Consider the following 26,002-nt stretch of genomic DNA (forward strand, 5'->3'; position numbering starts at 1 on the left):
GAAACCAGATGGGTCATTACACTTCTGTAATGACTTTAGGAAATTAAATGAAGTGTCAAAATTTGACCTCTATCCCATGCCACGGGTGGACGAGCTAATTGAGAGACTGGGGAAGGCCCAGTACTTCACCACGCTGGATCTCACAAAAGGTTACTGGCAGGTTCCCTTAACAGAGTCAGCGAAGGAAAAGACTGCTTTTATAACCCCAGAGGGTCTCTTTCAATATGTTGTCTTACCTTTTGGGTTACATGGAGCTCCGGCCACATTTCAGAGGCTGATGGACATTGTGTTAGCGCCACATAGAGACTATGCGTCAGCCTATTTGGATGACATAGTCATCTTTAGTACCGACTGGGATACCCATCTGTCCCAGGTACAAGCAGTGCTGGAGTCTCTTAGAGCCGCAGGGTTAACAGCAAACCCAAAGAAATGCAAAATAGGTCTCACGGAAGCCCGGTACTTAGGATATGTGATCGGCCGGGGGGTTATCAAACCTCAAGTGAACAAAATTGAGGCCATTCAAAACTGGCCCAAGCCCTTAAATTCCAAACAATTGAGGGCATTCCTTGGCATCATTGGGTATTACCGTCGATTTATACCCAATTTTGCTGGTAAATCGGCTTCCCTAACAGACCTGTTAAAAGGGAAGAAAACGGTGATGGTCAAGTGGAATCCTCAAGCAGAGGAAGCGTTCCAGTCTCTGAAGTCGTCATTGTGTGGACAGCCGGTCCTCATCAGCCCCGACTTCAAGAAAACCTTTATTGTGCAAACCGATGCCTCAGAGGTAGGCTTAGAAGCGGTGTTGTCGCAAGAGGTGAACGGGGATGAGCATCCAGTCACCTATTTAAGCAGGAAACTGACCCCGGCAGAGAAAAATTATAGCATAGTGGAGAAGGAGTGCTTAGCGATCAAATGGGCCTTGGAGTCCCTACGCTACTATTTGCTCGGGCGTCAGTTTCGGTTGGTAACGGACCATTCACCCCTCGTCTGGATGAGAAATGCAAAGGAAAGGAATGCCCGAGTCACCAGATGGTTCTTGTCCCTACAAAATTTCAGGTTCTCTGTGGAACATCGGGCTGGGAAATCACAGGGAAATGCGGATGCCCTGTTACGGGCACCATGTATGCTGACAAGTGTTCAACCCCACAAGTGTGAACAGAGGGGGGGGGGGGTATGTGAGGCAGTGACCGGTGTCATATGCGAGGGTCGCTATGTATCGCCCAGGATGTGCTTAGAAGCATATTAGATCCGCTGGAGTGCCCTGTGCTCACAGCAGGTTGCCTGTGAGACACAGGGAAGAATAAAAGTGAGTGTGAACTGGGTCAAGTTATTTGTCCCAGAAATTATTCAGGAAAACCCGGTATGGGCTTTTATTTTGAAACGGACTGCAGGAAGGTAGTGGGGCCGGTCCGTTTCCTGCAGCCCAGATCTTATAGTGACCCATGGCCATAGAATCTGGAGGAAAGAAAAAAAAACCCTGCAAGAGAGTTTGGGTGTGTCAGTCTGGTCTGGGAGTCAGACTTGCAGGAGGCTTATGAGGAGCTCCTTCCGTGTGGAGCAACACGGGTCAGGCAGAGCCTAAAAGCCTGACACCCCAGCGTACACAGTGGTGTAATACGTCCACGGCAACGGATTGTGGACTGTCTTTACTTTTCCCGGATGCATACTGAAGGACTTGTTGCTTATGTTTTTGGTTTGTGAGTATGCTACAAAATAAACAAGACTTTATTTGAACTTTATATGGGTCACTGCCTATTCACTGCACAGCAAGGACATCGCTGCATCACAATATATATATATATATATATATATATATACATATAAGCTTGCTGTGGATTTAACATGCTTGTTAATTTTGACTGAGATTATCAATAATGTTTGTGTAAGCAGTTTCTTACTGGAATCTCCACAATGTGCATGTATACATTCATTATAATCGTTTTTTATTGCTGGATAGGCCGATTTCATGGCAGTTGAAATGAGGAAAGGTAAAGTTTCCTTCTTGTGGGACTTGGGCTCTGGGGCAACAAGAATTGAAGACCCTGATATCCAAATAGACAACAGCAAATGGCATAAAATTCATGCAACAAGGTACAAGTAATTTTTTTTTTGTTTATAAAAAATACTTGTAAATACATATATAAATTTATATACCATATATGTGTGTGTATAGTCCAAAAATAGCAGCACTTCTCAATTAAAGAGGTTGTCCGGTCAAAACCGATGAGTCTGCAGTCACTCTTTATGACTGCAGATTTATGAGTTTAAGACTGAGGAACAGAGGGTATGTATGAGTTATACATTCCTCTAGCCAGTGGGCGAGGCCTTGCTTCCATACACTTGTATTGAGCAGAGGCCGCAGCCCGACTAGTGACGGCCAGTGGCCATGGCCAACCAGAGGACATGGCCTTGCTCCATACAAGTGTTTAGAGAGCAAGGCCGCACCCACTGGCTGGGGGTATGTATAGCTCATATATACCCTCCGTTCTCCGGTCTGACACTGTCAAATCCCCGCAGTGCACAGTGCGTCCGCTGGGGGAATTCATAAGTCTGCAGTTACGCAGAGTAGTTTTGGTTTTGACAGGAGAACTTCTTTAAAGTGAAAAAAAATGAAATACCTTCATCAATGCATAGTCAAGTTCTATTTGAATATGCACTATTAAAGGCATTTCATTATGAAACTTTAACCCTTTCCGATCCAACGTCCAACATTGCGATATTCATGATCCGCCCCTATATCAGAAGATGTCAAACATATTATTATTGTTATTATTTGTTTTGATTAGCACTGAGTTTGGCCAGTAGATTGCAGGTGCACGTTGTCCTCTTTATGTTTATTGGCAGATCATGTTTTTTGAAAAACTGGAAAAAAAATCACATTGAATAGAGTTAATGGAGGAGTGCGGCCGTCTTTTAACTAAGTCTATTGTGAAGAATGTTGAGGTTGGATTAGATTTGTACCCCACAATTACATTGCTGTTGATTTTTCAGTACCCTATTAAGGCAATTCTGAATTACTAGTGGGTTCTTGCTTGGGATCTTCGTCAGTTAACCAGAGCGACGAGCGGTTATAATTAGGTTCCATCACTCTGAAGGACTTTGTGCACAGATGAGTTTGATGAGTCCAATGAGTTTGATGAGGGCCATGTGATATTCTATTTCTTCTATGATGGTGCAGGAGGGAAACTGAGCACTTAATGATCGCTTCTCCTCAAGATCCTAGCAGTAGGAAACTTTATGATTACTCCACTTTCAGAGGGCCTCTTCATTAGAAATGGATTTGTGAAACTGAATACTGCTTTAGTGTTCTCTCCTTATATATTTTTAAGAATTCATATATAAACCAACAAATTTTTATACCAAGAAATTCACTTATCAATACCACCATTCCTTTATACAGGTTTGGTAGATCAGGAACACTGAGTGTAGAAGAAGTCCTCTCGTCTCAGAAGACGTCAACTAAAACGCTGTCATCTCCAGGAACATCATCCATTCTCCATGTAGATAATTCTACTCAAGTGTTCGTTGGAGGCATTGGAAGCGGGTTTCAGGTATCTTTAACTCCTTAATGCAGCCAGCACTATGAGAATTATAGACAGAGTCTACAATCTGGTCTTCAGTAACAAAACATTGCCTGAAGAGATGCAGCAGCATCTGGATACCTTTACCATACTGATAAAGAATGGATTGCTTGTACTCACAAATTGAGGTTTTCCGTTACTTATTCACTACTGTTTAAGGGGTTGTCCGTCATACACTTGTATGGAGCGAGGCCATGCCCAAATAGACCATGCCCAATGTCTTTTACCATTGTAAAAGTAAAAAAAAACAAACAGTACATACTTACATTCCGGTGTCTGTCCCGCGCCGTCAGCTTCCCTGCACTGTGACAGCGCAGGCCAGCCGTAAAGCAGTGACGTCACCGCTGTGCTCTGCTTTGCGGCCGGCCGGCGCTGACAGTGCAAGGAAGCTGATGCCGGGGGACAGACACTGGAATGTAAGTATGTACTGTTTGTTTTTTTTAACATTTACAATGGTAACCAGGGTAAACATCGGGTTACTAAGCGCGGCCCTGCGCTTAGTAACCCGATGTTTACCCTGGTTACCAGTGAAGACATCGCTGGATCGACGTCACACACGCCGATTCAGCGATGTCAGCGGGTGATCAGTGACCAAAAAAAAGGTCCTGATCATTCCCAGCGACCAACGATCTCCCAGCAGGGGCCTGATCATTGGTCGCTGTCACGCATAACGATTTCGTTAACGATATCGTTGCTACGTCACAAAAAGCAACAATATCGTTAACAAAATCGTTATGTGTGAAGGTACCTTTAGATTCGGCATCTTTCATCAGTGCATTACTCAAAGCTATGTAAGATTAGCGCTGTCTAGATTTAGTCTGATCTGAAATCATTCTAAAGAGCAGCGGATGTTGGGAGGAGGTAGAGGAGCTGATTCTTTACCACAGCCGTTGTCCATGGACTCGGCTATAAGTAGAGAAATCATTAATCTATATCATGAAAACATTGGCATGTCTCAGCTGTTGCCTCCTTGTCACCCTCTGCTGTTTCATAGCTACATATTATCAATATACTAACATCCGTTATTACTTATAATATTATTGTTATTATATTATTGGTTGTTTCTCTTGTAGAAGTCAACAACAGTCCAAACATCAGACTTTAAGGGCTGCATGGGCGAAGCATTCCTGAATGGGAAATCTATTGGTTTATGGAACTACGTACAGAGAGAGGGCAAGTGTGCCGGATGCTATGGAAGGTAGTTACCAGATGTGACAAGAAGTAATGTGTGCATTAATTGAATGGTGAATTACACTTATCCATTTACGTAGAATAATTGCTGGCACATAAGAAGGCATCATCTGTCGGGAAGAGTTGACGCCCCACGTATATTAGATGGGCAGCTAGTCCTGATTCTCAGGTTCAACCAACATTTATCTATTGTGTATAGAGACCAGTATTATATATATATATCTTAGAGTCAAAATCTAAAAAAGAACAAATTATTATTGAAAACTTTAGTTTCATGAAAAGACATAAGATTAGATATGATAACATCTCATCTTACAGCCTTAAACTCTGTAGGAGACCACATCCAGTATCTACTTTATTAAAATTAGGAAAAATATTTCCACTAAAGCATATGAAATGTAAAATAGAAAGTCTCCAGGAAATGTCTGTCCCTGCTGCGCTGCCATTGCCTAATGTTCTCTAATGTGCTCCAGATGGTCGCAGACACAAATGCCTTTTTTCTTGAAGTTTAGCTTTTTTTCAGAATTGCTGGACCTCCTCAGGCAAAAGCTTAAGGAAAGCTGGTTTACAATGGCTGTAAGAAGGTCCATTATATCTCTTATTACTGCTGGAAAAACGGGAAAACAATATGTATGAGCCTTAAAAGTGACTCTCCATCCTTTTATAATCATACTCTTTTTAGGTCCACAATATTATGCTCATTAGTTTCCCAATCGCTTGGCACTGTAGCCATTTTTTATTTCTTTGCAGTTTTTTTTTCATGTTTCCCTTAAAGTGGACCTTTCACCAGCTTGAACTTGTTAAACTGGCCTCATCATGGATTAATGACTGAAGAGCCGTGTTAAACATAATTTTTATTTTGTAATTTCTCCTCTATGTTGCAGAGATATTATCTTGTAAAGTTTTCATGTTCTAGTTCAACTAGATATTACCAGATATTTGTCTTTTGGATAGAGATGAGCGAACACAAACTTAAAAGTTCAGTGTTCGTACCGGACCGTTACTGTTTCGGTACGAACACAAAATTCTCATGGGAGTCCGTTACAATGTTCAGCGTTCCTGGGGAAGTTCGTTGCAGAGAGAGAAAGAGAGAGAATTTTCCAGCTCAAAATTATTGGTCCCCATTGTTTTCAATGGGGTTCGGTTACAGTTCTGGTACCCAAACCAAAGTTTGGAATAAAGACGTCAACTTCTTCTTCTGCATGAGTTTGACCAATAATAAGCAGACAGTGTCATGCAGGGGAAGAAAGAACATGTCCTCCTCTCCTCTTTGATCTCTGCCTCTACTGTGTAAAGATACACCAGAGCTTAGTTACTTATTACAAATACTTCCAGATCTCATCTTACAGTGCTGTCAGCTCTCACCCTTCCCCCACACTGACTGCCAAGTGATAAGATCTGTTCATAATGATACATCACTCAACTGTTCTGTAGCTGCAGAGATCAGAGAGGAGAGGAGGACGTATTATTTCTTCCCCTGCTTTCTTATGATTGGTCAACCTCATACAGGGGAAGAAAGACACACACTCAGAGCCAAGTCTCTGGTAATGCCCAGTTGAACTATAAGATAAATTAGAAAGTAAACTTTACAAGCTAATATCTTCAACAGAGAGGACATTTAAAAAAAAATACTAAATAACATGTTTTACTCAGTTCTGCTTCCACTATTGTGTGATGTAGCCAGTTTATCATGCTCAAACTTGTGAAAGATCCCCTTTCAAAAATTGTTTTATAGAATTCACTCAGTACAAATGATGCTGACTTTTTTTAATAGATCAGTACAATGACACCAAATTTTTTTTTTTATGTTTTAGTACTAAAATACTAAATAAAAAGAACATTTTGAATATGTTTTCTGTCAGTGAATCTGTTTGAGGGTGAACAATAACTTTAACCGTTATTTTTAAAAAGTAGCGCATGTAATGATGGCCAAGCTCTAATCAGTTGTTATGGCATTTAGTTGTTTGACACTTGATGAATCCAAGGTTACCTTCATTCATAGGGTCTCATCCGAGAGAATCAGGCCGATTATGCTAATTACATTTGTTTGCTCAGAGTGTGATCACAGAATGATCCGATTTTGTTGGATGGAGAAAAGGTGGGGAAAAAAATTCTGCCTCTTCTCCATTCTATAAGTCCATAAAAATCAGGCTGTACTCAGATGTCATACAAATGCAGTCCGATGTTTTCTATGGTCTTGTTGACTTGCTTGGCTGAGCATGATCTGATAAGTGGACCAACTTGGGAATGTTGTGACTTTTTAATCAGACCATCCAGGAAAAAGATAGAACATATGCACTACCCCATAGAATAACATTGGTCTGAGCGCGATCCGATGTTTTGTCCGAAAATACGGTCACGTGCATGAGCCCTTAAATTGTACAATTAAATTTGCCATCTACTCCAGAACCTAATAGAATTTAAATCTACAATTCTCCGTTAATATCACACAAGATGGTGGAAAACAGGGACTTAAGTCCCAAGAACAAAAGCAATAATAGACGAGGACTTGTGAATTGACTTATAACAGTCTATAAGACTGTACCGTCCTAATCCATTTCATAAAAGAAAACATCTACGGTAATTCTGTTTGCCTTTCAAGGATTCAGTAACCTTGAAAACTTCCCAAATATTTTTAGTTCACACTTTCATGAGCCAGCCGTAATAAAACAAGAAGCATAGGATTCCTGATAAATTATACCCGTAATCTGGCTTCCAATGTAGAAGAAACTGATGCCAACTCGCAAGTCTCCTACTCTCGATAATCCTACTATTATCTACCTGGGCCATTATGTTCTGATGCTCTGCCAGAATTCTGTATATTTTTAGCAGAAATTCAAGGACGTCTTCTGCAATTAGCAGATTGGACCAGCAGAGGACGCTGTATCACAACATACTGGCCTAAGAATATAAATGGTAAGCCGGCACAGCGTGTAATCACCACTCCACACAACGTAGCTCATTTTCATGGCATATTATAAAAAATAGAGATTTTTAGCCTGCAACGTTTAAAATAATTTCACATTGACTCATCACAGCTGTGCATATATATCTAAATGTATGATGACGATGAGTAACCATGAATGGCTACTTAGCGCGTTTAACCATGTTTTTCAATATTAATACTCCTTTGCAATATAGATAATAAAAGCAATAAATGCATATACTATATATACGTTATTTATTGTGTTTTTTATATATATTTGAAAATGAGTATCCGTTACTGACAGTGCCAATTATTTCTGCCCTTATACTTATACAAAGGTTTATATTTCTTTGATTAAGCTTTGATTAAGGGCCTTATTTTTTTTTCTAGCCCCCAGGATGAAGATACTTCATTTTATTTTGATGGCAGTGGGTATTCCATTGTGGAAAAGACCCTACGATCTACTACGACTCAGATATTTATCCACTTCCGCACGTTTTCACCCAATGGGCTTCTACTTTACCTTGCCTCTAATGGAACAGTAAGTCTCATTAAAAGTCAGATCATAGTATTATTATTGTGCAGCTTTAAAATGTCTTTTTTAGCAGATGATGGTTTAGATAAGTACTTATGTAGTGAGGTTGGATTTGTCATTGATTTGGATTTGATTGTCTCCCAGTTCGGCAACTTAAAGGGCCACTGATTATACATCCTGTATCTGTTTAAACTAAGTATTATAAAAGAAGCTTCACTTTTGGGGGATCTCTTTTTGGCTGCAACTTCATATACCGTAGATTTGCCATAAATGCCTAATAGATATCACCTCTAGGGCCCTCATCTATCAGAAGAACAGGGATCTGCCAACTCTGTTATGATCAGGTGGCCTTGGAGCAGCATGAAATGACCTTCGCTGGAGCAGTGGTAACTTTACTGACGGCAAACCCTGATCCTATCACCGCAACTAGAAGTAGCCGTGGGGTGTGCCTAACCAGACCTAGACACCTCAACACAGCCTAAAGACTAAATATCCCTAAAGATGGAAATAGGAAAACTCTCTTGCCTCAGAGTAGACCCCCAAAGGATAGGTAGCCCCCCACAAATAATGACTGTGAGTAGGAGAGGAAAAGACACACGCAGACAGAAAACAGGGATAAGCAAAGGAGGCCACTTCTACCTAGATAGGAAAGGATAGTACAGGATACTATGCGGTCAGCATAAAACACTACAAAATATCCACAGCAGAAAAATACAAAAACTCCACCACCTAACGAAAGATGTGGAGAGTATATCTGCGACTCCAGCGAGTACAACTAGACTGAGAAAAACATCAGGCACAGTCTAGCAGGAACAAAATAGAAACTAGATCAGCACAGGAAATAAACACACAGCATTGTGTCTAAAAAATGAAGCAAACACTTATCTTTGCTGAATTGGCAGCAAGCAGGAGAGGCCAGGCAGAGGACCAACACTTCCAAAGGAACATTGACTACTGGCAAGGACTAATGAGTCCTGCACAGCTAAATACCCCAGTCAGAATTGCAATTAGCAGAAACACCTGTCCAAGACTGCTGCTCAGGAGTAACTGCATTACCATCAACAACCACCGGAGGGAGCCCAAGAGCAGAATTCACAACACAACTCCCTCTCACCGATTCAGAACTCCTGATTCTCCCCTCTTGTCATCAAAGGAGATGTGGCCATGCAGTCATGTACCTGCCTCTGGTGAAGTCTATGGGAGTTGCTAAAAGAGACAATTAGGGGACACTTGTCTCTGTAACTTCCATAGATTTCAGTGGAGAAACAGGTGAGGCTGTAAATGAAAAAATGATCATTGAGTATTATCAACCATGCATAAAACAGATATAAATTCACCATAAGAGCGAGATCAAAAATGCAAATAAAAACATAGTAAAGACAAAAAGCAAAATAAATAACTCCGAAAGCAAACGGCAGCACTAAGAGCAGACGTGTTGCAGCGCTTGGACTTTTTCTAACAAAGTCTTCAGTAATTGGTAATGTAAACATGGCTGTAACATTTGGTCCACATTTGTAGTTAATTTTATCCAGAGGCTAGTGTGGATTGTAATATAAGCCCCGGCATTCCACGGAGACCCCATCAGAGAAATCAGAGCTGACAAGTGAAATCCCCCAGGAACGTCACACCAGGCAGCTGCTGACTAAAAAGAAGGTGGTCAGGAATAAACCAAGGCAGGGTCAAGTCACTCCGGCTCAATTTACATGTCCCAGGACTCCTTACAATGTGGCAGACAATTCTACATGCAAATTGCAGACACACGTCAGAGATCCGAGCTGAGCGGTGAGAAGGAACTATGATCCATCATTGTGATCGCGGGAATGTACCAGTGCAATCGCACCATATAAATCGCTCATACAGTTAACGTTTGGTGGCGCACACTTTACTAGCAATTACGCTTTACAATCACAGACAGACTTATGATCATATAAAGATCGAGACATCTTGTGTCATACATGTATGTATAGGAGACGAAGAAGCATAATGTTGTCCATTAGTTGTACCTGTCTGATACAATGTTTGCAGTGTTTTCACCCCCCAGGCTGAACATGTCACTTGTTCATTAGATTGATAGGACTGTGCTCCTGAATGTGTTTTCTATTTCCTTCTTCAGACAGATTTTCTATCTCTGGAAATCGTGGATGGAAAGCTGCGACTTTCGGTAGAGTTGGGTTCAGGTCCTCTGGTACTGACCACGGATGGACGTTATAATGATGGCGCTTGGTATAAAGTTGCTTTCCAGCGGAATAAGAAGCAAGGTATAATGATTATCCTTATAGAGATATGTGACCACATGATTTCATTCTGGTAGGGTAGGTTCACACAACTGATTTCTCCACATCTGAGAAAAATGGTCCAATTATAGTGATCAGGGTGTGATCAGGGTGTGATCAGGGGGTGCTCAGGGTGTGATCAGATTGTGATCAGGGTGTAATCAATTTTTCTTTGATGTGATGAGAAAAAAAGTTACTCTACCTTCTCCATTCTGTCAATCTGTGAAAACTGAATCACACTCAGTTGTCATCCAAGTGCAGTTTGATTTTCTTCACAAACCCATTGACTTGCATTGCCAATTTTGATCTGACTTTTGGATCAACATTGGACATCTCTGATTTTTTAAGAAGATGACTGAGTCCAAGGAAAAAATCAGATGTTCACAGCCCCATAAACTACCATGGGCATGAGCGCTATCCTTGAAAACCACAGATAGCAGTTATCCAAGAAATTTGGTTGCATGCACGATCTCACACAGTGTGTAATGACATAATCATTATGGGTAGAGTTGGATTGTGGTTACTAAACTGTGAAATGGTGCTATTATTAAATACTTTAATAGTTTACTAAGGTATACACTGCATTCTACAAAATCATGTCTGTACATTTTATTTCTGCCGTTCTGGCACCAACAGCTGACGTTACTGCTTAGTCTATGAACAGTCAGGCATTTCCCCTGCGGCTGCTAGAGGAGAAATGTAGTATGAATGTGGAATGTGTCAACTGAAAATTACTTCTTGTTTAAATCAGATTTTTGTGTTAAATGTACAACTTTTTTTTATTTTTGGCAATGTCTATTTTCCAAATCACAATCTGCATTAAAAATTAAAAATAGAAATCATGCCGTTTACACACTTTCCACTACGGTAATTTTAGACTATAACTTGCAATTGTTCCAATAAATGCACATGTGCATTAACATCAATGAACCTATCTTTTGTATTGAAGCATCTAATCAGTGTGTGCATACGTTATTGTGAAGAGAGGGAGAACCAATGTGAAAATTGCTAAATTATTCATTTTGGTATTTAATAAAGATAAAAGAAAACATTGCCGAATGAAAAAAAAATGTGTAACACAATAATCTCATTTAAACAATAGGTCATATTCTGATGACACTTGTCCTTCAAACACTCCCCACATAGAGATATATGCTGGCTTGGCTGTTTCCTTTCCGAAGTGGGTAGTATGCCAATGCAAGGCTCTTCACGTGGTGGCTTATCTCTCGTGTCAACCAATTATCGGGCACATTGAAGTCATTCCTCCGCCATTTGTCATCAGGGAACATATACGATGGTCAGCTGGTCCCTCCAAAACCATTGGGTTCAACAGAGATATTCAACAGTTCAAGTCCACTAGAGATGCACGAAACCACTTTACATTCTGACTATAGGGGGTCCTGATCGGTGGACCCTTCATTATAAAGTCCATATGTACTCTACAGCTGTTGCCCTCGTGAGACAACCATTATAATTAATGAAGGACACTAATTATATATGATTATTTCTGAAAAGGTATTTTGGCTGTTATGGATTCCTACAATTCTACCCAGAAGGAGACAAAGCAAGGAGAAGCCCCTGGCACCGCGTCTGACCTTAACAGATCAGATAAAGATCCAATATATATCGGTGGCCTCCCTAGGTCCAGAGTTATCAGGTATGTTTCATTATGAGAGATGAGAGGCGTTAGTGAATCCTGCATTGAGCAGGGGGTTGGACACGATGACCCTGGAGGTCCCTTCAACTCTGACAATCTCTGATTCTTTGAGTCTACGATTTCTATGTATTTCTATATTAATCCTGAAAACAAAAAGAAGGAATAGCCTATGTAGTCCTCTCCAGCCATGACCTTGGTTGGTCGTAGAAATAAGACTTTTGTAGTGCTATTCAGTGTGAGATCATGCAATGATACGTATAGATTGTTTTATCTGTGTATCTACATTAGACAATATGCAATACTTTTTAATTTTCATGCCTAGACGTCCGCTAAGCAGTAGATCCTATGTTGGTTGCGTAAGGAATTTGGAGATTTCACGCTCAAACTTTGACTTGCTGAGAAATGCATATGGTGTGAGAAAAGGCTGCAAATTAGAGGTGAGAGGCGCTTTGGTTAATTTACCAGTATCGTTTTTATTTAGTTAGACATTTCAGCTTTTAATGAGGCTGTTTAGTAAAGACATTCTGTGCATGAAATTATTCACATCTAGATTAAAATGTTTTGCTACATGCTGTAGGAATATTTCCAGAAAATGTGTGCAGATGACGTGAACCCTAATTAAAATGAATCTATTCCCTTAAACACTCATTTTTAGGATTGGTGGGGGGGGGTCAACTGTCAAACCACCAGAGACTATATATTTATCACCCGTGTCTTTGACGCGAGAGCTACATAACGACTTTAGCTGCGACACCTGTAAGAGAATGGTGTCGCATTGCGACCCTAAGGGTACTGCAACCTTGACAAGCAAGTTGCAAAAACTGTCAGATTTTGTATGACTTTCTTGTTGCTGTCACAGTAGCTTTGAGATCGCAATGCGATGCCATTCACTTATATTGGTGATGTAGCAGCGACACGTAGCGACAGCAACACAATAGTTTACAAGTGATTTCACTTTCTGAACTTGCTCTCATTGAGAGGTACTTTAATACATAACTATGCACAATTGACCAGAATTTTAAGGAAAAGGCATCAAAAAGGTGTTGGATACAGCGTGAACAAAATATATTATGTTTTATATACTTTGTATCTTTTATGCCAGTTTTTAAAGGTAATCTGTCTGGAGGTTTTTGCTATGTACTGTAATCTCGGAGCAGCATGATGTAGGGGCAAAAAATCTGATTTCAGCAATGTGTCACTTACAGGGCTGTGCGTTATTATTTCATTGAAACATTTCTTTTCAGCAGGAGATTATAAGAGGACAAGGATGAGCGAGTGTGCTTGTTACTCGAGTTTTCCGAGCATGCTCAAGTGTTCTCCGAGTATCTGAGACGTGCTCGTAGATTATGTTTGTTTCCCCGCAACTGCATGAATTGTGGCTGTTAGGCTACTTTCACACTTGTGTCGGTACGGGTTCGTCGCACGTTGTGAAAATTATGTACAACGTGGGCAGCGGACGCAGTTTTTCGACGCATCCGCTGCCCATTCTAAAATCTGGGGAGGAGGGGGCGGAGTTCCAGCCGTGCATGCGCGGTAGAAAATGGCGGACGCCACATTTTTTCATGCCGACGGTCTGCCAAAGCACGACAGATCCAGTGCACGACGGACGCGACGTTTGGCCATACGTCGCGATCCATTGGCAATACAAGTCTATGGGAAAAAAACACATCCTGCAGGCACATTTGCAGGATCCGTTTTTTCCCCAGAATAACGGATTGCAACGTATGTCACACGACGCAAGTGTGAAAGAAGCCTTAGACAACCCTTACACAGTATTATGTCCTCACACAGCCCACTTACACAGTATTATGTCCCCACACAGCCCACTTACACAGTATTATGTCCCCACACAGCCCACTTACACAGTATTATGTCACCACACAGCCCACTTACACAGTATTATGTCCCCACACAGCCCACTTACACAGTATTATGTCCCCACACAGCCCACTTACACAGTATTATGTCACCACACAGCCCACTTACACAGTATTATGTCCCCACACAGCCCACTTACACAGTATTATGTCCCCACACAGCCCACTTACACAGTATTATGTCACCACACAGCCCACTTACACAGTATTATGTCCCCACACAGCCCACTTACACAGTTTTATGGCTCCACACAGCCCACCATTTAGAATGATATCCTCACACAGCTCCCTTACACAGTATTATGTCCCCACACAGCCCCTTATACAGTTATGTCCTCACACAGCCCACTTCCACAGTATTATGTCCCCACACAGCCCACTTACACAGTATTATGTCCCCACACAGCCCACTTACATAGTATTATATCCCCACACAGCCCACTTATACAGTATTATGTCCCCACACAGCCCACTTACACAGTATTATGTCCCCAAACAGCCCACTTACACAGCATTAAGAGAAAATTCTCCAGCGTAGATCTTCATTAAAATATCAATTTATTGGAGACATATTTTAAAACCAAAATTAGGTTATGTGCAACATGAAAATGGGGTCCCTGGTGGTCCAAACCGATGCGTTTCGACCATTCAAGTCTTATTCATGGTACCAAAATATTATTATTATTCCAGCCACAACGTGAAATCATCTCAAATATCAAGCATGTTGCTCCAAGTGTGTGTCATTTTATTTATTAAAATGGCAATATTGCTAATTTTTGAAAATTGGTTAATAATACAGTGCATGGAGTTCGCATTAAAAGTGAATTAAAAGTGATTGAGTTCTGTTGATGCTTCAGCAGTTTCTTTTTTCTTTCCAGCCTACTCGTAGCCTAACAGTTCTCAATGATGGCTATGTAGAGATGGTACCTGTCTCCCTGCCACCAGAATCTGAGGTCATGGTGTCATTTTCCACATTCAATGAGACAGGAATTATCATGGCTGGTTTTGGCAAGCAAGTAGAAAAAAGAATGCGCAGACAAGCCCAACTGGTGAGTAATACATTTTACTCTAAAGGTCAATGTAATGCTTAAATCAAGTTTCCACTGTAAAAATTATGTATAAAAAGAGAATCGAAGAGAATAAGAGAATAGATTATGCAACATGATGTATAAATTATTTTAAATTGCATCCATATATGTTACCTTGAAATAAATACAAATAGGTTGAAGGGGCACTTGGCTCTCGGCACTCGACACTCAGCTATTGACTATCGGCACTTGGACACTCGACACTCAGCACTAGACACTCAGCTATTGGCTATCGGCACTTGGCACTCGACACTCAGCACTAGACACTCAGCTATTGGCTATCGGCACTTGGCACTCGACACTCAGCACTAGACACTCAGCTATTGGCTATCGGCACTTGGCACTCGACACTCAGCACTCGGCTATTGGCATTGGCTATCGGCACTTGGCACTCGGCTATCGGCACTCGGCGCTCAACTTCTTTTAAAGTAAACTCAGTTTTTGACTACTACTGGCAATATAGTCAGCAAATATAAAATACAATATATTGATCATACATTTCATTTCCAATTTTGCTGTCTTTGCAAATCTTTTACCGAGTGTCCTCATGGTGCAATGCATAATAAATCTGTTGATACTGTACTTTAAAATGCAAAGATGTAAAATGTTGGTTTAGCATATAGCAAATTGGGCAAAGGAGCGATGTGACAAACGTTATTTACTGCAGACTTAGCCACATATTTACAGGAAATTTTGCCATGGACGTAGAAATGCAGTTTCTACAGAATATATTCTTTACATTGCAAATCCGCCACATTTTGAAAATGTAATACAGCAAATAATAGACTTTTTGTTTTTCTGCTACATACCGTAAATGTGTGAAAGGGGTTTTGAAATCTCCATTAGCACACATTAGACTTTGTTACACAGCTTTATTATATATTATTACACTTTGTTAACATGTAATGTAGACAAATCACATGTGTAATCTGCTTGAAAAACACAGCAAAAAATGCAGCATTTTTGTTGTTTATTTTTTGCTGCATTTTTTACTACCAAAAGTGAAGGTTTAGGCTACTCCAAAAAAAAAGAAAAGTGCAAAAAATGCCAGGCTGAACATTCCCTTAGGCTATGTTCACATGTTGCATTTTTGCAGTTTTTTTATGCAAATTAGAAGCTACTTTTTAGGGTATGTTTCCACAGCACATGTCCGCTCCGTCCAAAGCGCTGTCTGCTTTTGAACGCAAGTGATTCCGCGTGTGTTCACTGAACCATGCAAAATCACCGCATCCAATACATTGGATGGGAAATTTATCTTGCGGAGATGGAGGGTCTCCGCAGGAGATAAATTGACATGCTGCAGTCTTGAAAGACGCGCCTCATATCCGTCTCCGCAGGGAAGCCGCGGGCGCCGCTGCACGCATAGTGGAGATGGAATTTCTTGAAATCTCCTCCACTATGCTGTAACATCTGGCCACTGTGGGTTTGACGCTGCGGATGAACGCAGCGTCAAACCCGCAGCGTTTACTGACCATGGAAACATACCCTAAGGCTACCAGCAACAACTATGAGATTTTAGAAATCTTGTGCATACGATTGTTTTTTTTCGTGACTGAATTGGAAATCTGCAGCAGTTTTGAAAACTACAGCATGTTACTTCTTTCAGCGTTTTTGCAGCATTTTTTCACCATCGAAAGCAATGAGAGTGCAAAACCGCAACTGTGCATTTTTGCTGTTTTTGGTAAATAGAACTAACTTTATTAAACATGTACTGTAGACAAATGACACATATTATCTGCACCAAAAAAAAATACAGCAAAAATGCACCAAAACCTACTTTTTGTAAGCAGCTTCTCTATTGCCAAGAGAGCAAGTTTTGCCTGCAGGGAAAAAAACGCATCAAAAACGCAATGTCTGAACATAGCCTTGTTGCAAATTACATATGGTCTGCTCCATGTATAGACATGCAGTATGGAGCACTATGCCTCCACCGGTCTCTTAAACATTAATTGGAGCAGTAATGCACATGTGTGACCGATGCTCTGTTCATATGGGGATCATGAGGACTTTATTTCATGGCTTGGACCCCCCAGTGATCATACAGTTATCATCTATCCTGTGGACAGGTAATAGATGTTGTTCATGGACTTACCCATTTAATGCGGTCAGGTAAGTGCACCATCGAACGGGAGACGGGACACACCAACGATACCATTAAAGGGATCACTTATATGGGGTTGGATTCCTACCCAAAAGAAGGGAATACATCACTGCATGTTCCGCATGGGAAGCATGCTCCTAATATGAGTGTGATTTCACAGGAAAGCAGTGTTGTGTGAGAATTGCCGCTGTTTGACAAAGCCTCAGGCAGTTTGTGAAATTAGATTTTCAGACTTCAATAACCCAAGGCAGTGCCTAGAGCCCAATCACTCTGTATAATAAGGTCACAAAGCCATGAGCTTATTCTTTATTCAGGGTATCTATGGCGTATGTTTTGTGCTGCAAAAATCTTGAAATAGTAATTTCTACATGAATATTTTATAAAAATAAATAAATAAAAGGAATTACTTCTTTTCTTACTTCACCTGTATTATAAGAGCTTTACTTTCAGGCAGAGCTAGAAATACAAGATGAATATTATTCTACCTCATTTCAGATGTGGAATGGCTAATTTGTGTAATGGGTCTTAGCTATGTAGAATACATTTTCCAAAGGTGCTTTAGAATTTACTGGCGTCATAATGAAGTGAATATTGATTCCTTCTGTCGCCATTTGCATTTTACATATCATTAGGACTGTTAGGATGGTTCACTTTTGCAATAATTACTTTCTTTGAATATTGTTATAGGGGTTGCACCTGAAATATCTCAAAAATTCTGGTTACTTTGAAAAATAGTAAATTAATCACTGTCTTTTCAAATACCTTCCGCATATCCAATGCGCATTGCCAGGAATGATATGGTCACTGTTGCTAAGATGCCTTGTTAAGAGGTAATTATTGCTTTGTTTTTCTTTAGCCATTCTTTGCTATAATGCTGGTCAATGGACATATTGAATTGCATATCAATCCTATGGATGGAGCAAGCACAAGGAAGTTGGTGGTCAAATCAATAACTGGAACATACAGTGACGGTCAAGAACATTCCCTTATTCTTCATCGTAACAAGAGGTACAGTATGTGATCTAATAACTAAATCAACCCTTCTATCCTCAGCTTTTCTTACTGGTTTCAGGTCTCTGGACATGCCTGTCCTCTATTTTTTCCTACTTTACAAAGGACAAAACTTTTACACTAGATTAGGAACCAGACCCTTTTTACTTATTTACCATTTCCTGGGATCATTTACCCATGTCAACCATACATTTACCATAGGAAGAAGGGTCCATGAGGACTGGGCACCGGCACCAGCACCAGTGGGAAAATGTTAAAACCTAACTTTTACTATTCAATTACAATTTTTCACCATGTCTTTAATTGTACAGTAAAAATTATGTTTTAACATTTTTCCATTGATGCTGGAGTCAAGTCATCATGGACCCTTCTTCCTTTTCTGACCTGGATGTTTACCCACACTCCCTGAACCACACCATGATCTACCAAGGTCTACCTGTGTGAAAAGTGGTTTTCACACTGAATTGTCCTCTCTGGAAGGTGAGCGGATTACCTCTTTCCTTCCCTATATATTAATCATGCCTTGTAGCAAATCACTTTTAGGCTGCTGTCACACTAGCAGTATTTGGTCAGTATTTTACATCAGTATCTGTAAGCCAAAACCTGGAGTGGGTGATAAATGCAGAAGTGGTGCATATGTTTCTATTATACTTTTCCTCTTTTTGTTCCACTCCTGGTTTTGGCTACAAATACTGATATAAAATACTGTCCAAATACTGCTAGTGTGACGGCAGCCTTAAAATAGTTAATTCTGTAACATAGTTCCATAGCTCATTAGCTTTCCTACACGTCATACCACTTCTGCTCCCACTCCCATTTGTATCAGACCATACTACTCCACTTTTAGGCTTCTTTCACACTTCCGTCTTTCGGGGTGCATCATAATGCAGTGAAGTGACGTATCGTCGGATGTTGTGAAAATATTGGAAAACGTGTGCAACGCATCCAGTGTTATGACGGATGCGTCGAAGGAGTTCCTGCCTGCATTTTCAGGTATAAAAAAATCCTTCCGGGTATGCTCAGAATGAAAAAACGGGATACGTCGCTGGATTCCTGTGTTTGACGGTCAGCGATGGATCCTGCGTCCATAGGCTTCCATTGTAGCCAACGACAGACAGCGCAGGACCCGTCGTTGACCGATTTTCCGACGTGCAGAAAAAACGTTCCTCTGAACATTTTTTCCACACGACGGACCGCTATTTTCCGACGGATCCAGTGCACGATGGATGAAACGGATGACCATCCGTCACTAATACAAGTCTATGGGAAAAAAACAGGATTCTGCAGAAAAATTTGCAGGATCCTGTTTTTTCAAAACTCGACGGATTTCGACGGGAGGAAAAAGATGGAAGTGTGAAAGAAGCCTTATGTGCAATGCTTCTCTTACTCTAGCTCACCTATGTGCACAACCATGCCGACTCCAGCTGTCCTATGTGTCTGATCAGCTATTTTGGGTCACCCATGTGCCAGACCATTCCTACTCCAACTTCCTTTTTCTGCCAGACCATTCCTCCTCCAGCTCTTCAGTAAGCAAAACCAATCTTATTCCAGCTCTCCTATGTGTAAGACTAATTCTATGCAGCTCCCGTTTATGCCAAACCCTTGCTATGCCATCTCTCCTATACGAAGACCACTAATAGTCCATTTCCCCTATATACCACACCACTCTTTCTCTTGCTTTTTTTATAAACATTTTAATGCTGCATAACTATAACTACTTTTCTAGCTATTCTATGTATCATACTACTGCTTCTTTAGCGAAATTAAAATTATTTGTGTTTTACAGGATGGTGAGTGTACAGGTTGATGAAGGAAAGCCAGTTGAAGCCAGGCTAAATGGTCCATCTGTTGAATCAGTTCACATAAAAACATCCAACTTTTTCATTGGTGGAGTGCCTGCAAAAATGGCCGCAACGATGCTCAAAACAAGCCAGTCATTCTACGGATGTATCCAGAATTTAATTTTAAATATGGAGTAAGTTTTATAGGAAATGAAATGCCATTGGACATTGTATTAGGATGTATGAATTATGACTGTTTCCTATTTAATATTAATTAGGCAAATGGATTTCACCACTGTTGTAAAGTATGAAAATGTTCAGATGGACAGCTGTATGTTGAGAGAGAAGCCTATACCCATCATCAACAATGATGAGCAAGACCTGCCACCAACTCCAGTACCATCTGGACCTGTAACAGAAATAAAACCGCAGATAACAACTTCTGTACAGAGGTCACATGTCACAAAGGTAATCCATAGACTAGATCAAGTAGACTGCTTTTATATCAAGGGGATAATGAAAGATACTTTGTATTGGAATCAATAAAATAATAAAAAATAATTGTCTTTAAGGCAAAAGCTTCTCCTACGCCACTCACATGACTCTGTTTGTCTTTGAGCAGCTCTGCACCCAACCGCCAGTGCAATCCAGAATGAGGAAAATCCAAAGCACCAGAATTATTCCCCGCACACAAATCAAACAAGCATATTAGGCTACTTTCACACTTCGCAATGCGTCGGGCCGACGTACCAACGGACGTTGTGAAAATAACTGCACGACGTCGGCAGCGGATGCAGTTTTTCAACGCATCCGCTGCCCATTCTGCAATCCGCTGAGGGGCGGAGTTTCGCCCACGCATGTGCGGTCAAAAATGGCGGACGTGACGCACAAACAAACGTTACATGGAACTTTTTTGGTGCAGACGGTCCGCCAAAACACGACGCATCCGTCGCACGACGGATGCGACGTGTGGCCATGCGTCGCTAATGCAAGTCTATGGAGAAAAAACGCATCCTGCAGGCAACTTTGCAGGATGCGTTTTTTCTCCAAAACGACGCATTGCGACGTAGGCCAAACAACGGAAGTGTAAAAGTAGCCTAAAGTGACATTTTGGCCACAGGCATCCTTTGTAAAGACTGATTTTCACGTATTGGCTTGTGACTGTTTGTGGCCAACTTGTTGCTTTATGTACTGCTTTGATGTTTCTGATCGTCTGGTGGGAATAACTTTAGTGCCTTAAATTTTCCTCATTCTACACCCAACACTTTGCCAGAATGAAAACCAGAATTGCTATAAACAGCACTAAAGCCATTCTTCTCCTGCAGATTCTACCATCCATATCCCACACCCCCTCTTGTTACATGCCCCTATCTCTTCTTTTTTTTCTCCATTTCCATTCCTCATGCATAAAATAAGTTAATGCATTAATAAGTGTCTTATGACACTTCTGAGTTGAACTGTAGATTGTTAGTCCTCGTGGGCAGGGTCTTCTCTCCTCCTGTACCAGTCGTGACTTGTATTGTCTAAGATTACTGTACTTTTTTTTAATTATGTATACCCCTTCTCACATGTAAAGCGCCATGGAATAAATGGTGCTATAATAATAATAACAACTATTGTGATAATTCATTTTTAATGGTTGTGAAAGCAATTTACAGAAAGAGAGCTACTTTTCTTATCTGGGCTTATATAAGCCGAAAACGTGATGTTTGCATTGCACGCATATACCATATAATATGTAATTACTGAAAATATAGTACAACTTCTTACAGCAATTCAGCTAATTACTTAGATGTGTATTATGTAAATTGGTTCAAATTAATAAAGGAGTTGTCTAGGACTATTTTTTGTTTGTACTGTGGGCCTAAAAACCAACAGGTAGGTAGCTGCTAACAGAGGTCGATGCCACTGCTTCACATCGACAAAGCAGCTCTTCTTTTGGGCTCCTCAGTTGATAGAGCGTGACTGCCAACATCATGCTGATTGACAGCTGGCTCCCCGCAGTTAAGCTGAAGCCTCTACTCAGTTGACCTGACATCAGAGATCTGTGATCAGTCTGTGCAGGCTGAGATTGGCGCTGGGAACAACAGGCAGGTAGTTAGCAACTACCTACCTGTTAGTTTTCAGGCCCATAGTAAAAAATAAATAGTTCTTGATAACCCCTTTAAGATTACAACTGAAAAGTTAAGGTTAAAATGCAACAATAGTAATTCTGAGTCCGGATCGCCGTCATGTTGTTGGAAGCCATACTTTCTTATCCTGAAGATACGGCAGAATGTTTTCTAGTATTAAAATATCAAGGTTAATATTACTAATGCATTGTCTTTTGTGTTAATATAGCCATTACCATGTGCACAGGATATATTACCAGCTTATGTACCAGATGCCCACCAGTTTGGTCTTACTAGAGGAAGCCATATCATTTTGCCATTTGACCAATCTACCATCAGAAGACGGTAAGCACAAATCAATATGCCTTATTGTTTCACTATAAAAGGATGTATGTGCCAAGTATGCAGCCAATATTCATTCTAGTGGGTCAGTATACAGGAGGTGAAACTCAGTTAAGGTCCCTCATGGGTGGTGTTAGAGGCCAAGTCTGTTTTTACCAAACAGAAGCTCAATCTCCTACAGGGCATAATAATGGTGAGGCTTTAAATGCTAGGCCCAAGTATCTTATAATGATAGTCTGTGGTGTGACCCTTATTTTTTATTTTCCTTAAACTAAATCTATATACCTGGGCAGAGGTGTAGCTAGGGTTTTGGTTCGAGGAGGCCAAGCTTCTGAGTGGGCCCCTAGCCAGGAAAACCTCATTACAACTATGGTGGTGCACCCTAATAGTGGATGTAAGTGACCCTCAGCAGACTCGGCTGTTACTAAAAAATATCTCTGTACAAAGATCAACACTGATATTACTGCCATATGGTGACCATATAGTAGTAGATAGAACAAATAGGTGATTGCAGCACTGTTGTTGATGGTGACTTAAAGATGATGTTCTTTCTGAAAGAATCATTCACTTTTCCTGTCTTTTCCATCTGCCCAGACCGACATGACAACTTTTTCCAGCCAGGATTAAAACAAAGACACATTTGACTTCTCACATTTCCAGAACAGCCCCATCTATTTCCAACCTGCACAAAAAGCCTCATCCTACTGATACCCCAATGCTGAGCTGCTGCTGCTGCCGTATGTGTCCCTATTACTGCACCTACTTTATGGTCCTGTGGGTCCTCTAGATGGTAAAACAAACCTCTAGAATATATTAATGCCCTGTGAAAGTGCCCTAGAAGACAGTGCCCACATTTTGCCCCCTAGAAAGTAAGAATGTTCTCTGTGTGCCCCTTTGACAGTCATAATAACCTGAGTTCCCATATAGCATATAAGTGCCTGCCCAGTTAACATTGAATAATGCTCCTCTCTACACAGTATGATGCTTTCTTATGCACAGTATAATGTCCCCCACTGTATAATAACCCACACACAGTATACCCCTTAGTAGCCCTCAAATTGTTTGATGGCTCCAACACTGTATGATGACCCCTACACCATACAAAGACCTCACATTAGCTCCCACACTGTATGATGTCCCCCTCACTGTAATCCCCACACTGTATGATGGCTGCCTCACTGTTTGATAGCCCCCTAAATAGCCTTCATATAGTATAATGCACCCTATAGTATAATGTACTCATCATAGCCCTCTATATAGTATAATGCACTCCCTATAGGCTTCTATACTGTGTACTGCACTTCTCATAGGCCTCAACATATTATAATGCACTCCCCATGGTGCTTCAAATAGTATAATGCACTTCCTATAGTCCTTCATATAGTATAATACACTCCCCAAAGGCCTCTATATAGTACAATGCACTCCACAAAAGCCTCTATATAGTATTATGCACTCCCCATAGTAATCCATATAGTATAATGCACTCTCCATAGGCCTTTATATAGTATAATGCCCCCATAGTCCTCCATATAGTATAATGCACTCATAGGCCTATATATAGTATAATACACTCCCCATAGGCCTTCATATAGCATAATGCATTCCCCATAGGCCTCTATATAGCATAATGAACTCCCCATATGTCTCTATATATAGTATAATGCATATCCCATAGTCTTCTATATAGTATAATGCACTCCTCATAGGCTTATGTATAGTATAATAGTATAATGCACTCCACATAGACATATATATGGTATAATGCACAACCCATAGGCCTCTATGAAGTATGATGCTCTCCACATATGCCTATATATAGTATAATGCACTCCCCTTAGACCTTTTATAGTATAATGCACTCCCCATAGGCCTCTATAGTATTTTTCACTCCACCTAGGCCTCTATAGTATAATGCACTCTCCGTAGGCCTTTATGTAGTATAATACACTCCCCATAGGTCTTTATATAGTATAATGCACTTCCAATAGGTCTCAATATAGTATAATGTACTTCCCATATGCCTCCATACAGTATAATGTAATCCCCATAAAAAGGAAAATAATACAATATTCAGCTCTCCTCCTCATTCCACTGCTTCTCCGAGCACCCGCATATCTCAGCACATCAGGCGCCATGTAATGGCCAGCCGATACAGTTGAACTTGCGATGACAGGCCCCATAGCGTCCAGGTGGCAGTGCAGAGAGATCGAGTCTCCCTGCTCTGCCGCAGAGTTTAACTGTACGGATGCACTGCGCACGCTGATACAGTTAACAGTAACGTAGCTCCGGGTGGGCCCATCAGAGTGCAGGGCCCTGGGCAACTGCCCCTTCTGCCCTCCCAGTAGCTACACTACTGTACCTGGGTTTAAGGAATCTTTGAGGGTTCATTATGAGCAGTTATTATTTATTATTACTTCTTATGCTTTACTTAAATAGCGCTATCATAGTCCGCAGCGCTTAACATACATTATCATCACTGTCCCCATTGGGGCTCACAATTTCTTATCAGTATGTCTTTAGAATGTGGGAAGAAACCGGAGAACACGGAGGAAACCCACTCAAACACGGGGAGAACATACAAATTCCTTGCAGATGTTGTCCTTGGTGGGATTTGAACCCAGAACCCCAGCGCTCTAAGGCTGCAGTGCTAACCACTGAGCCATCATTACACTATTATCTCACATAAGACTTCAGTACTCATGATGTATGTTACTTTCTTTACAGACTGTCTGTTCAGTTGTCTCTGAGGACATTCGCCACCAGTGGCCTCATATACTACATGGCTCACCAAAATCAGGTTGACTATGCTGCTCTTCAGCTTTATGAAGGAAAACTTAATTTTGTGTTCGACATGGGAAAAGGACGGACAGAGACTACCCATTCTGCTGTTATCAATGATGGAAAATGGCACACAGTATGTAAAAAAATGATTTTGTTTTAATATGCGAGATGAACATTGATGGATTTTATGTAATAATTTGCACTAATTCATTTCAATATTTAGATTATTCCAATTCTACAGCTGGTATTCCCATTAAGCTTTTGCTATTACATTTTATGAGTAATTTTTACTGCATTAAGTGGTGGCGCATATATTTACTTACTTTCATTGCTAGGTTTGTAGATCAATACATTATCACCCTCATGCGTGAAACCACTGTGTTTAAAGGGAAATAAAAAGGAAATGCAAGCGTTAGGCCTTAACAATATTAAAACATGAATTAAATAATGAATATATACAGTCACAAGGTAAATCATGTTTCCTTCTTGGGCTTACAGCTTCATTTTGAAGGAGAATTGCATTTCTCTTCCGTGACTAAATATCAGGAGAGTGTGTGCACTCAAGCAGCATCGGCGTATAGACTATCCATAGAGCTGTATTTTTGTTTGAGATGCTGGTGCAGAAATGGTGCCACATATAACATATATCATATGAAATAAGTTTTGTACACCTCACCAATTCACCAAAGTAAATATATTTCTAAAGGTGCAATTTAACTGAAATTCTCACCAGATATAGGTAAT

At 40.7% G+C, this 26,002-nt stretch overlaps 1 protein-coding gene across 1 annotated transcript in view; it reads left to right on the forward strand.

Annotated features, from left to right (window-relative positions):
• LAMA1 (laminin subunit alpha 1) overlaps positions 1–26,002 on the forward strand; it is a 219,718-nt gene that overhangs the window by 180,945 nt on the left and 12,771 nt on the right. The window contains exons 46-58 of the mRNA XM_069731077.1: positions 1,958–2,091; positions 3,401–3,551; positions 4,655–4,779; positions 8,089–8,239; positions 10,347–10,491; positions 12,022–12,163; positions 12,486–12,600; positions 14,919–15,089; positions 18,086–18,237; positions 20,027–20,215; positions 20,300–20,489; positions 22,362–22,477; positions 25,202–25,391. Coding sequence (XP_069587178.1) covers positions 1,958–2,091; positions 3,401–3,551; positions 4,655–4,779; positions 8,089–8,239; positions 10,347–10,491; positions 12,022–12,163; positions 12,486–12,600; positions 14,919–15,089; positions 18,086–18,237; positions 20,027–20,215; positions 20,300–20,489; positions 22,362–22,477; positions 25,202–25,391 — 1,971 coding nt within the window. The remainder of the gene's footprint in view (positions 1–1,957; positions 2,092–3,400; positions 3,552–4,654; positions 4,780–8,088; positions 8,240–10,346; positions 10,492–12,021; positions 12,164–12,485; positions 12,601–14,918; positions 15,090–18,085; positions 18,238–20,026; positions 20,216–20,299; positions 20,490–22,361; positions 22,478–25,201; positions 25,392–26,002) is intronic.

The sequence above is a fragment of the Ranitomeya imitator genome, chromosome 6 (assembly GCF_032444005.1).
Source record: "Ranitomeya imitator isolate aRanImi1 chromosome 6, aRanImi1.pri, whole genome shotgun sequence".
Lineage (NCBI taxonomy): Eukaryota > Metazoa > Chordata > Amphibia > Anura > Dendrobatidae > Ranitomeya > Ranitomeya imitator.